This window comes from Podarcis gaigeae (assembly GCF_964106915.1).
Source record: "Podarcis gaigeae genome assembly, chromosome: 3".
In the NCBI taxonomy this organism is placed as follows: Eukaryota; Metazoa; Chordata; class Lepidosauria; order Squamata; family Lacertidae; genus Podarcis; species Podarcis gaigeae.
The window spans coordinates 118,004,809-118,019,054 of NC_139680.1; the positions used below are offsets into that span (position 1 = coordinate 118,004,809).

Consider the following 14,246-nt stretch of genomic DNA (forward strand, 5'->3'; position numbering starts at 1 on the left):
CTGGCAGTAAGTCAAAGCAGATGAGAAAGAGCCTGGAATCATCGAATCACAGAATTCTAGAGATGAAAAGGGACACCAAGGACCATTTTTTCAACTTTTTTCAAAAAGGGCCAGATTCGATGAAGTGAACATGCGTGGGGGTCAACCAAAGTTGTTGACTTTTTTTAGGATTGAAGTTGTTGAGGTTTTCTTTGAATTTGCCCCCAAAGTTGTGGAGCTTTTTTTAAGATTGAAGTTCTTGAGCTGTTTTTTAGGATTGAAGAGCATTTTTCTTTGGATTTTAGCCCAAGAAATAAACTGCCACATGGGGGCCAGATTAAATCAACCAGAGGGCTGGGTTAGGCCACCAGGCTGGACTTTGGACATGCCTGATTTAGTCCAAGGCAGGAATCACAAGGGGGAGAGGCTGATCTCCTTCCCCCACTTAATTTTCAACTCAAAATCACACTTTCCAATACTTTTTTTAAAAAAAAACCAACCTGGATTTTTTGAGGGGACAGATGGAGGGAATCAGCTGTGGCTTTGCTACTGTGGGTGAAAGCACAGGTTGTGAAGGGTGGTTTGCTTGGTTTTTTAAACTAGAAAACGGCCGCCGTTATAAGGATTAAGTTGCACCCTTCTTGCCCCACGTTGGGTCTGCCCAGCCTGAGCCTGTGTGTATTATTATTATTATTATTTATTTATACCCCGCCCATCTGGCTGGGTTTCCCCAGCCACTCTGGGCAGCTTCCAACCAAGTTCAGTGGTACCTCGGGTTAAGTACTTAATTCATTCCAGAGGTCTGTACTTAACCTGAAACTGTTCTTAATCTGAAGCACCACTTTAGCTAATGGGGCCTCCCGCTGCCGCCGCGCCACCAGAGCACAATTTCTATTCTCATCCTGAAGCAAAGTTCTTAACCTGAAGCACTATTTCTGGATTAGCGGAGTCTGTAACCTGAAGCGTATGTAACCCGAGGTACCACTGTATTAAAAACACAATACAGCATTAAACATTAAAAACATCCCTAAACTGAGCTACCATCAGATAAATCCATTTAATCCACATAAATACAATGTTTTATTATTATTTTTTTAACCCAGGCACTGGTTTTATGCAGAGGGCGGGAGAGAGAAAAACACGCACCCCTCTTGATTCCACAGTTCCTTTTGGTTCTTGCCAGCGTTTTGGTGCCAGCGCATACCTGGCCGGCTTAGTCACGTTGCACAATTATTCAGCTCTGTACCTGCCTCAAGTATTTCATTAGCTTTGATTCTTTACCCCCTGTTTAGAGGTGAAATCTTGGGCAACTTTCTCTGGTGGAGGTGCTTAGAGTCATAACTCTCCCTTTTGCCTACCCTTCCCCCTCTTCTCCCGATCCGAAATACCCTCCCAGGCTTGCTCCAGAGCTACAGCTTCCAGGGTTTATTGGTTAAAAGCTAAATGAAAACCAATTTGTAGTCTCCTGCATGTCTCCCAAGAAGGCTCCAGGGCAGCATAGAACACAATAAAAGGCAGCAATTAAACTGAGCAGGGCCTTCCGAGTAGTGGCACTCGGGTTACAGAAAACTCGTAGAACTAGCTACTTTTGTTACAGTTTTCAGGGAAATGAGGAAGACCCTTTGAAAATTTTCCTTCAAGTTGACCTTGGGGTGGTGGTGTGGATAATAATAATCATTTTTATTTATACCCTGGTCTCGTGAGACAGAGCATTCCACCAGGCCGGAGCCAGTGTTGAAAAGGCCTTGGCCCTGGTTGAAGCTAATCTAACTTCCTTAGGGCCCGGGACCACTAGGGTGTTGCTATTTATGGACCTTAAGGTCCTCCGTGGGGCATACTGGGAGAGGCGGTCCCATAGGTACAAGGGTCCTAGGCCGTATAGAGTTTTAAAGGTCAAAACCAGCACCTTAAATCTGACCCTGTACTCCACCGGGATGATGCTTGTGGGAAGGTTTTTAAAAAACTGGATACTGTGGAGGTTAATAGCCTTTGATAGCCCTCTCCTCCTCCGTGGATCTGTCCAATCCTCTTTCAAACCCATCCCAGTCCGTTGGCTTTCACTGTCTCCTGTGGCAGGGAGTTCCACAGTCCAACTATTTGCAGCGTGAATAAGTCCTTTTCTTTGTGGGGCTATCTTTGAAGGTGACCCGGAAACTGCAATTAATCCAGAATGCAGCAGCTAGACTGGTGACTGGCAGCAGCCGCCGGGACCACATAACACCGGTCCTGAGAGATCTGTGTTGGCTCCCAGTACATTTCTGAGCACAATTCAAAGTGTTGGTGCTGACCTTGAAAGCCCTAAACGGCCTTGGTCCAGTATACCTGAAGGAGCGTCTCCACCCCCATCGTTCTGCCTGGACTCTGAGGTCCAGTGCCTAGGGCCTTCTGGTGGTTCCCTCATTGCGAGAAGTGAGGTTACAGGGAACCAGGCAGAGGGCCTTCTCGGTAGTGGCACCCGCCCTGTGGAACGTCCTCCCTTCAGAAGTGAAGGAAATAAGCAGCTATCCTATCTTTAAAAGACATCTGAAGGCAGCCCTGTTCAGGGAGGTTTTTAATATTCCATGCTGTATTGTTTTTAACACTCGATTGGGAGCTGCCCAGAGTGGCTGGGGAAACTCGGCCAGATGGGCGGGGTATAAATAATAAATTATTATTTGTTCTGAATCTTCGGCTTCCCTGGAAGTCCACGAGTTATTACAGTGTGATGAGAGAGGGAGGGGAAAAGACCCGCACCAGATTTTGCAAATTTCCTGCACGCCTTGTGTAGAGAAAAGCTGCGGCTATGAGCCTTTCCACTCCATCTCTATCCCTTCCTCCAAGCAGACAGATCTACCTCCTTTTTTTCCGCCTTCATCCCCTTGGGCCTAGATTGGGCCGATAAGTCACTTGCCCCAGGTCCGAACCTGCTTTTTCCAACATCCGAACCAGCCGTTCTCACCGCTGCCCCCCTGGATTTAACGAGGGTTGTTATGAAAAGCTTAAATTCAGCAAAACAATTAGGAGTGGTTATGATGAGGGTGGGGAGGGGGGAGGCAGAGATAAAAACAATGTTAATGATGCCCACTGGCGACGCATGACCTAGATTTCGCAGGCAAAGTGTGCAGATCCGGCAGCCTTTTCCCTGCACCTTGTTTCGGCTGTGATCGCTCTCCGCCGCAACCCAACATCGCTGGTGTGCAGCTCCCTTGCAAAGCACGCCAGGCGAGAGGGAGGATTTTTTTTTAAATCATTTTTTTTATTGATTTTCCACATTTATGACAAATATAACCTATAAAACACACAAAGGAAACCACATTACAATATTAAAAGAAAAAAGCAAGAAAAATATAAACACTTATTACAGTGGTACCTCAGGTTACATACGCTTCAGGTTACAGACGCTTCAGGTTACAGACTCCGCTAACCCAGAAATAGTGCTTCAGGTTAAGAACTTTGCTTCAGGATAAGAACAGAAATCGTGCTCCAGCGGCGTGGCAGCAGCAGGAGGCCCCATTAGCTAAAGCGGTGCTTCAGGTTAATCACAGTTTCAGGTTAAGAACGGACCTCTGGAATGAATTAAGTACTTAACCCGAGGTACCACTGTACTTCTAAACCCATTTTAACTTTAATCGTTATCTGACTTCCTCCAATCCCCCATAACTGAATGTTCATTGTATCACCTTGTAACAGTTCTCCAAAATCATCTTTCTAATAAAATTAACTCTTTCAATTTACTATCTTCTTCTCTTTTCTTATTAGTCTAAATCCATAATACTTTACAACTCATTCTTATTCTAATCGATACAATATCTTTATTGTCATTGTCCCATACAGAACAATGAAACTGAACAATCTACATAAGACATTCAAAAACCCCTAAAAACTCTGAAACCCCATTTTAAAATACAACATACTATAGAGACTCCTTATGCTGCGTTTAGAACCAGAATTGCAAATCCTAAGCCAGTTTGATACTTTCAAGTGACTTCTAATTATCTCATATTACAATATTTACCTAGATAATCTTTAAATTTCTTCCAATCTTCTTGGTGTTCCTCTTCTTTCTGATCGCGGATGCTTCCAGTCAGGTCGGCCAGCTCCAAAAAGTCCAACATGGCAAGAGGGAGGATTGCTCGGTCGTGGGGAACATGCAGAAGGCTCTGGGTTCAAGTCTGCTCACGTACCCTTCCAGCATCTCCAGTTAGAAGCAAAGCCCTTTTTCTTGCTCTGATCCTGGAGGCCAGCGGTCAACCAGAAAGATCAGTACAGTGGTACCTTGATTCTCGAACTTAGTCCGTTCCGGAAGTCCGTTCCAAAACCAAAGCATTTCAAAACCAAGGCGCACTTTCCCATAGAAAGTAATGCAAGAAGGATTAATCCGTTCCAAACTTTTAAAAACAAAACCGTAAAAAACCCCATTTAACATGAATTTTGCTATCTAACGAGACCATTGATCCGTAAAATGAAAGCAATAATCAAAGTAGTGTACTATAAAATAAATAAGGCAGTATTGTAGATAAAAATTAATATATATATATAATTATTACCTGCACTGATGATAGTCATTGTTTGGATGGGGGGTTTTTACCCATTTCCACAGTCACACAATCAATCAATAGCTGAGCTGAGTTCCACATAGTCACAAAAACAAATGAACCGAAAAAGCCTCAAAAATAAAAACACAAAATAAATAGCAAAAAGAAAAGCGCTAAACTTAATGTGTTTCGGAAGTCCAGAAATGTTCGAAAACCAAGGCGCAGCTTCTGATTGGTGCAGGCGCCCGAGAAACCATAGCAGACAGCTGCATTGGACGTTCGGCTTCCGAAAAATGTTCAAAAACTGGCTTATAAACTAAAGTATTTTCAGCAGAGGCAGAAAATAGCACAGCAAAGGAAGTTGCCTGATATCAAGTGGCAGGGAGTTCCAAAGTGCAGATGCTGGACTTTCTTGAAGAAGGCTGCTCTTTTGAAAACCACGAGCTATTTGCCAACATGGTTGGATATAGAAATTGGCTGCTCTTTGGGGGGTTTACTTGTGTGTAGCAAAATGTGTGTCAAGTCGAGCGGAGGGCGAGTTCCGTCTGCAAGAAATCTGTTCCCTCTGTTGTCCCACATTCTTACCCCATGATATCACTTCCCAGGACAGCCTCGGGGGCAACAGCAAAACCGCTATGGTCGCTACGGTGAGCCCTGCGGCAGATAATTACGACGAGACCCTCTCCACCTTGCGGTATGCCGACCGGGCCAAGAACATCGTCAACCACGCCGTGGTGAATGAAGACCCCAACGCCCGGATCATCCGGGAACTGCGGGAGGAAGTGGAGAAACTCAGGGAACAGCTCACCAAAGCCGAGGTGGGTTTGCTGTGTGGAATGAGTTTCCTTGGTCCTGCAGTGCCCAGTTAGCCGATTAAATAGAACTTCTGTTTTTTTCTAATGGACTGATTTACGGTATTTTTCGCTCCATAGGACGCACCTTTTTCTTCCTCAAAAGTAAGGAGAAATGTCTGTGCGTCTTATGGAGCAAATGTGCGGTCGATCGCTGGCTCCCTTTCCGGCGCCTTGCCCAGCCCTCCATTGCTGAATGTTCTGCAGATGGAGGCTGTTTGTTTCCCCAGCGACATGTGACTGGCTGATTAGATTATCTGTCTGGAAACTGTAGAAACAGCTCCCTTTCCTTTCCTAAAGAAGCTGCAGAACTGTGAGTTGAACCCCATAAAAACAGGATTTTTTTTCCCTTTGCAAAGTAAGCTCAACAACTGTGAACTGATTCTCAAAAAAAGGGGGCTTTCCCCCTTTGCAAAAGAAGCTGCACAACTGTGAGCTGACCCCCCCAAAACGTGGCTTTCCCGCTTTCCTCCTCTAAAAACTAGGTGCGTCTTATGGAGCGAAAAATACGGTAACTGTCCGCAAAGACCTGCACCAGATTTTGCAAATATATTTAGTTCCTTGCCAACATTGTTTGCTGGCGGTAGGTGACACCTGAGAAGAGGCACCCTCTGTTTTCACACAGAAGCGAAGGCCTCTTTCGTGATGGCTCCTTCTGGGACTCTAAAATGCGACTCTAAAAAAAAAAGGTGTTCTTTCATAGGCAAAATTCATTCAGCTATGAGTTCATTTAATTGAGTGACAGCCCTCCAATTTACAGCTCATTAAAGAGTTCCCGTAAAGTTGTTTTGTTTCAGCCAGGCATCTCAAATCTCTCTCACGGGTTGTTGGTGGGTTTTTGTTTTTTTTTGAGGTTTGTTTTCCTGCTCTTTTGGCAACCCAAAGTCCCCCTCTGCCGGTACCTTTTAACCCCTCTCACCTTGGCACAGACCTTGGCCATCTTATAACTGTTTGTTTTGCACTAATGAAGTCAAGTTTTGCAAGGCTGGTTCTTTTCCCATGCCGGTGCCCTCAGCTAAAACCTCACGCATCACGGCAGCCGATTCCTGAGCGCAGCATCTTTGGTTCCTTTTCTCAGCAACTCGGATCACAGTGATAAGAGAGCTGGGAGCCCCACACACCCACCTAGCCTTAAGTAGTGGTATTTCTGAGAAATATTCCTTCTCCTGCTTTCTCTCCCCTTTCCTTTATGCGACTTCACAGGCTATGAAGTCTCCAGAACTGAAAGACCGCTTGGAGGAGTCTGAGAAACTTATCCAGGAGATGACTGTGACCTGGGAAGAGAAACTGAGGAAAACAGAGGAGATCGCACAGGTCCGTATTTCTGTTTTGAGGGGGGCTGGGGGTGCAGAATGAGAGGCACTTTCCTCACTCAAATAATCCCTTCACATGACTTTATGGTATCTTAAGCTGGCCAATTCATGCCTTCCAAATGGGTTTTTGCTTAATTCCTGGGGTGGTTGTTTTCCAAGGGAGATTATTACTGTTTTCAGAAACAAAGGACGTGTTTACTGGCAAACAGATTTATTACGGCATTAGCTTTCATGGACTAGATACCACTTTGTTTGTTTTGTTCGTTCGTTTGTTACTTCCGATTTGCAATCCGATCTCCCTCCCCGAAGGGGAGGTGGCAAACGATAATAGAATTACGCAAAAATGATGGTAAAGGCGAAGATTACATATTGCAGACCGTCGTTAAAACCATCAGCAGAAAAACCTCATAAAACTCTCAACTGGATAAATGTAGAAGAAGCATTTACATCCCCCCTGGGAGGGAGTTCCACAGAGGAGGGGACACCACCAAAAGTGCCCTGCAATGCGTCAGATTCCCTCTTCTTGCTAGTCCTCCTCGCAGGAGGATGAGTTGGGCCTCATCCCCAAATCTTAAATTTGGAGAGTCCTGGTGAAGGCACTGCTTTGTAGTCATTTAGTACATTTTACACGTGATCCCCTTCCGCAGGGCCTGTAAGACAGAGCTATCCCGCCTGGCCTTCAATTTGAACTAGCCTGATCCTGTATTCCCTTTTCCCTTTCCTCTTCTATGAAGAGCCCCTTTCTGGGACCCCACATTTAAATTTGTCCCTGGTCTCCTTGCTGGTCCTAGTAGGACCAACTTGGCCAGTTAGCCCTGGTGATCATTTGATGTCTACTTACTGGGTCCCCCGCCCCTGAAATGATCCCTGAAATTTTTGAATTTTATTGATATTGATGCTGCATTCTAGGTTGTGTTTTATGCTGCTTTTAAGTCGTATTTTAATCAATGTTTTATATTTGCAGTTAGTCGCCCTGAGCCTGGTTTTTAAACTGGGAAGGGCGAGGTATAAATGAAAGTTTATTTTTATTTATTATACTAACTTCTTGAGTAGAACTCAATAGCTTCTAGGTCTTGGGAATATTGGTTCTAAGGTCACTTTTTGCCTCTCTGTACCATAACCAGGCAGAGGGACGCGGGTGGCGCTGTGGGTCAAACTACAGAGCCTAGGACTTTCTGATCAGAAGGTCGGCGGTTCGAATCCCCACGACGGGGTGAGCTCCCGTGGTTTGGTCCCTGCTCCTGCCAACCTAGCAGTTCGAAAACACGTCAAAGTGCAAGTAGATAAATAGGTACCGCTCCGGCGGGAAGGTAAACAGCGTTTCCGTGCGCTGCTCTGGTTTGCCAGAAGCGGCTTAGTCATGCTGGCCTCATGACCCGGAAGCTGTACGCCGGCTCCCTCAGCCAATAAAGCGAGATGAGCGCCACAATTCTAGAGTCGGCCACGACTGGACCTAATGGTCAGGGGTCCCTTTACCTTTACCTTTACCATAACCAGGCAGCAGCATTCTGTGCTAGCTAACGCTTCCACCTTCAAGGTTAGCCCCATGTAGAGTGCATTGTAGTAATCTAACTTGGAGCTTGTTGGACCACTGAGGCCATACTCTCCCTGTCCAGAATTGGCCCTCGCTGCATGGATTACCCCTTGCCACTAAGGCTTACCACTTAGTACTCCAAAGCTGTGTGCCTGCTTGCTCGGCACCCTCCGTCTTGCCAGGATTTAATTTTAGTTTAGGGATGCTGGTGGCGCTGTGGTCCAAACCACTGAGCCTCTTGGGCTTGCCGATCAGAAGGTTGGCTGTTCGATTCCCCACGACACAGTGAGCTCCCGTTGCTCTGTCCCAGCTCCTGCCAACCTAGCAGTTCGAAAGCACACCAGCGCAAGTAGATAAAGAGGTACCACTCCGGCGGGAAGGTAAACGGCATATCCATGCGCTCTGGTTTCCGTCACGGCGTTCCGTTGCGCCAGAAGAGGTTTAGTCCTGCTGGCCACATGACCCGGAAAACTGTTGACAAATGCCGGCTCCCTTTGCCTGAAAAGCAAGATGAGAGCTGCAACCCCATAGTTGCCTTTACCGTTTTCCTACCTTTTAATAATTATAATAATAATTTTTTATTTATATCCCACCCTCCCTAGCCGAAGCCGGGCTCAGAGCGGCTAACAACAATAAAATGATACAACATTCTAAAATAATTTCATTTAACTTCAGTTTATTGGCCATCACCCAGTCCATCATCCCTCCCCAATCCCCCAACCCTGCTTTCTCGTAAGATTTTTGTTCCTTCGCGCAGGAGCGGCAGAAGCAACTTGAAAGCCTTGGGATCTCCCTCCAGTCTTCTGGGATCAAAGTTGGCGATAACAAGTGCTTCCTGGTGAATCTGAACGCGGATCCCGCTCTCAACGAGCTCCTGGTCTACTACTTAAAGGTGAAATGCCGGAACGTTACACGGGGTCATTTCCAAACGAAAGCTTCCCCCCCTCGGGTGTGAGTTCAGTTCATGAGTCCCACTCTGGCAGAATCTGCCAGCTATTGAAGCAGTAGTGGTAGTTGTAGAAAATGATGATGATGATGATGATGACTTCCTTGGAGGTTTGTAAGCAGAGCTTGGATGTATCAGGAGCTCATCCTGCACTCGATTAAGACCCTGGCAGAGACACATGCCCAACTGGCATGTTCTCTCCCTCCTGGTCGATCGTTCGGGAGCTTCCAAAGCTTTCTTCTGCCCGAATATCACAGCGACCGATGCCAACAGACATCGGCACACTTAGGGATCTGCAGAGTCTTCACAGCTTGCGTGATAGACCTCAGCAGCTCAGCATTTTGGCTAATCTACTTTATTTACATATAAACAGACACGGAGCACTGCAACATGGCTCCTTCTCTCTCTAGCATCAGCCAGCAAAGAGAAAAAGGACAATAGTCCCACTTCACGGAACACAGTAACACAAACATCCTGTCTCCGTCACTTCCCACTCTGTGGAGTCAAAACATACACCGTCATGTGAAAGACAACAGTCCCATGACTGCAATCATGGAGCAGGAATTCTAACAGGATGGCCATCTGTCATGGATGCTTTAGTTGAGATTCCTGCATTGCAGGGGGTTGGAATAGATGACCCGTGGGTCCCTTCCAACACTATGATGCCGTGATTCTACACTTTTATGATTATGAATTACAGTCGTACCTTGGTTCGCGAACGCCTTGCGAGTCGGACGTTTTGGCTCCCGGAAGCGAGTGTTCCGGTTTGCGAATGTTCTTTGGAACCCAAGCATCCGACGCGGCTTCCGATTCGCTGCAGGAGCTTCCCGCAGCCAATCAGAAGCCACACCTTGGTTTCCGAGTGTTTTAGAAGTCGAACGGACCTTTGGAACGGGTCCCATTCGACTTCCGAGGTACGACTGTATATGATCATGAACATGAAATTTATTACGGTCAGAGACCAGCTTGAGAAACACAAATGGAACTACAATCCCAATAGCAAAACAAACATTTAAACAATAGATTTCAAGTTTAAAAGTGCGATAGGCATATTAACACATAAAAACTTTAAAATAGACTACCTTAGAGAAGGTATGACTGTATAATTAACTGTGGATGGCTCCGAACACAATATTGAAAACACCATGAAGCATCAACCATGTTTGGGTCGGAAGAGAGATTCTAGCTGATGTGAAGTCTGAGGTAGAGACTTTGTAGGTTGTATCTCTAAAGCACTGTTTCGCTACTGACTAGAACCCGAGTCTTCCTGCATGTGCACAAGCAGTTGTGACTGTGGTTTGAAGTGGAAACTTGTTATAACATTGCCTCCCAGTACGTTTCCAAACACAATTAAAAGCTGACCTTTAAAGCCCTAACAGCCTTGGTTCAGTATACCCGAAGGAGCGTCTCCACCCCCGTCGTTTAGCCCGGACACTGAGATCCAGCTCCGAGGGCCTTCTGGCAGTTCCCTCCCTGCAAGAAGTGAGGTTACAGAGAACCAGGCACAGGGCCTTCTCAGTGGTGGCACCTGCCCTGTGGAACTCCCTCCCATCAAATGTCAAGGAAATAAACAACTATCTGATGGTTAGAAGACATTTGAAGGTAGCCCGGTTTAGGGAAGTGTTTAATGACCGATGTTTTAATGTATTTTTAATCTTTTGTTGGCAGCCACCCAGAGCGGCTGGGGAAACCCAGCCATATGGGCAGGGTATAAATAATAATAATAATAATAATAATAATAATAATAATAATAATAATAATAATGCCTCTTCTCTAATAACAACAACAACAATAATAATAATAATAATAAATTATTTGTACCCCGCCCACCCATTCCAAGAAAGATCAAAAATACATTAAAATGTCACACATTAAAAACTTCCCTGAACAGGGCTGCCTTCAGATGTCTTCTGAATGTCAGGTAGTTGTTTATCTCTTTGACATCTGATGGGAGGGCGTTCCACAGGGTGGGTGCCACCACCGAGGAGGCCCTCTGTCTGGTTCCCTGTAGCTTTGCTTCTCGCAATGAGGGAACTGCCAGAAGGCCCTTGAAGCTGGACCTCAGCATCCGGGCAGAACGATGTGGGTGGAGACGCTCCTTCAGGTATACTGGGCTGAGGCCGCTTAGGGTTTTAAGGTCAGCACCAACACTTTGAATTGTGCTCGGAAACAGACTGGGAGCCAATGTAGGTCTTTCAAGACCTGTGTTATGTGGTCCCGGCGGCCTCCCCCAGTCACCAGTCTAGCTTCCGCATTCTGGATTAGTTGTAGTTTCCAGGTCACCTTCAAAGGTGGCCCCACATAGAGCCCCATCGCAGTAGTCCAAGCGGGAGATAACCAGAGCATGCACCACTCTGGCGAGACAGTCCGTGGGCAGGTAGGGTCTCATCCTGCGTACCAGATGGAGCTGGTAGACAGCTGCCCTGGACACAGAATTGACCTGCGCCTCCATGGACAGCTGTGAGTCCAGAATGACTCCCAGGCTGCGCACCTGGTCCTTCAGGGGCACAGTTACCCCATTCAGGACCTCCACACCTGCCCGCCCCCTGTCCCCCAAAAACAGTACTTCTGTCTTGTCGGGATTCAACCTCAATCCATTAGCTCTTCGGAGAGCTGCTGCCAGTCCGTGCAAGCATTGCAGAGCCAGATGGACCATTGGTCGTTGCAAGAGCTCCCTCTTTAAGGAGAGCTTGCTTTGCAGCAGCCGGAAGAATGCAGGGCTGGGATGGTTCCTCAGAACCCCCCCCCCCCTTGCTTGCTTGATAAAAAGCAGCAAAAGAGCTGATCGGAGGCTTTTGGAGTGGATCCGGAGAACTTCCCGGAGGTGTAGGTGTCTGGGCTGTGACTCAAAAGTGCTTTGTCAGCCGACACACACACAAACACACCCGTTTCTGAGCCTGAAGGCGCAGCAAGAATGCCTTGGCAGCGAGACAAATTCAGGAGGGTGACCTTGAGTCGCTTGCAGAAGGATCGGGTTTCCTCTCGGCGCCCTGATAAGTTAGAGGTCAGGAGAATACAGGGAGGGGCGAGAAAGAGGAAGCGGGCGCTTTCAGATCCTGGTGCGATAGAGGGGAATAAACAAGGTCCTCCTTATTTAATGCAGTCCGTCCTCTAGGAAAAGAGTCGGCAGGTGTTCTGAAGACAGTGGACCTGATCCAGTATATGTTATTCCCAGGAATCTGTGCAAACAAACTCACAGCGCCGCCTCATCTGCTGTCGTCCGCCTTATGTCGCAGATTTGCTTCTCCTCTGACAAATGAAAAATAATTTTTAAAAGCTGGATTTTTGCTCTTGGGATCAAGGGAGACGCCAGCAGTTGGAGAGGGCAATAAATCTTGGGCCCGTTTCATGGCATCCTAGAGGAAGCATCAGGGGTGGAAGAAAGAAAGAGAGAACAAGGGGTTGAGGGGAGAGAGAGAGAGAGAGAGGTGGGGCCCTACTCAATTCTGGGGGTACGTTAGCCGAATTTTTTTTTCTGATACAGTATAAGATTGAATTGATGCAGGTCAGATTCTTCACAAGTTAGGGACACTGAAAGCTGCCTTATACTGCGTCAGACCCACTGGTTCAGTTATAGTTTTATTTCTTTCCGTATTTTAGTAGATACGGGTGTGTGTTTTTTGCATTGTTTTAATCCCATAGATAGTTGTGGGTTTTTTTGTTTTTTAATTTTTTTTTTTACCAACAACCAAAACACAAAACAGCGAAAACGAAGAGTGAAAACTCCCAGGCGGCTGATACATTGGGTATACATAATCAATAATAACATATTCAAATCAACCATATGTACAATTTTTACATCTTAACCCTCCTCCCTCCACAAGGTTTATTTAACTTTTAACATTTTAATTGCCCCTGCCCAAATAATCCAATATTTTCTCAAACCAACCCTCCTCTTTCTCACTGACTTTAAACCCTTTCATTTTATGTATCTTCAGTCCCAGAGAGAGTTTAATGACTTTTTTAACAGTTGCCCCATATATATATATATATATTAGCTAGTTGCGTCTTATCTGCGTAGGTTTACATTTTTGTGAGCCACCTGGAGTCCTGGTTCTGGGGGGGAAAGCAGGATATAATCAAATATAACAACAACAACAACAACAACAACAGATATCCTGACTGGCAGCAGCTCCACAGGGTTTCAGGCTGGGGCTTCTGGGGCTGCCTGGGATTGAACCTGGGATTTTTCGGGTGCATAGAATCGTAGAATTGGAAGGGACCCCGTGGGTCATCTATCCCAACCCCCTGCAATTCAGTGGAGGTCCTCTGCCACTGAGCTATGGATCTTCCTCCCATGTTGAACAAATGCACCCCCACACTTTTGCTGTCTTTTAAACCGCCCATCAACCTTGAACCTTTTGCAGGAGCACACGTTGATTGGGTCAGATAACTCCCAAGACATCCAGCTTTGTGGCATGGGCATTCTGCCTGAACACTGTATAATTGACATCACTTTGGACGGTCAGGTTATGCTGACACCCCAGAAGAATACTAGGTAAGATGAGTGTTTATTTATTTCTTTCTCTCTCTCTCTCCTTCCATTACAAGAAAAACTGCTCCTTTCCCTTATAGTGTATTCCGGAGCTTCATATAGAGTCCTTAAGTGGGTTCCCCATCGGTAGGAGAAAATAATAGAGGCCAACCAGAGACTATTGAGAAGCAAAGCGGCTAGTAAGCCTGGTCTTTATTGATCTGTTGCAACAGGGTCCTCACTCACCACACGCAGGAAGGAGGAGGAATCCAGAACAATGGTGCACAAAATAGACTTTTGAAATTGCCCACCCTGTAGCTCAAAACCAACCCCCCCAAAAAACCCCCCCCACATCATACATACATCACAGAAGGAGGCGGTCTGCAGCGGAAATCCTGCCTGCCAGGATACCTGATAAAGGTCACTGATTGCATTACCTGGGCAGCCTGGCCATTCTTTTGTGATGGTTAATACTCTAGTTCCTGAGTCCAGGTCACAGGCTCACCCTGTTCATACACAAATACGCCCTTAAGACAGGTTACAGGTAGGCAGCCGTGTTGGTCTGCCGTAGTCGAAACAAAAAAATAAAATTCATTCCGGTAGCACCTTAGAGACCAACTAAGTTTGTTATTGGT

General features: G+C 46.2%; 1 protein-coding gene and 1 long non-coding RNA gene across 3 annotated transcripts in view; one reads left to right on the plus strand and one right to left on the minus strand.

The window, feature by feature from the left end:
- Positions 1-14,246, minus strand: part of LOC310842216 — a 554,664-nt gene that overhangs the window by 151,444 nt on the left and 388,974 nt on the right. The window lies entirely within an intron of this gene.
- The window catches only part of KIF13B (kinesin family member 13B), a 175,057-nt gene that overhangs the window by 80,614 nt on the left and 80,197 nt on the right, over positions 1-14,246 (plus strand). For both annotated transcript variants that reach the window (XM_083732987.1, XM_083732988.1), the window contains exons 11-14: positions 5,099-5,311; positions 6,548-6,658; positions 8,949-9,083; positions 13,505-13,635. In XM_083732987.1, coding sequence (XP_083589113.1) covers positions 5,099-5,311; positions 6,548-6,658; positions 8,949-9,083; positions 13,505-13,635 — 590 coding nt within the window. The remainder of the gene's footprint in view (positions 1-5,098; positions 5,312-6,547; positions 6,659-8,948; positions 9,084-13,504; positions 13,636-14,246) is intronic.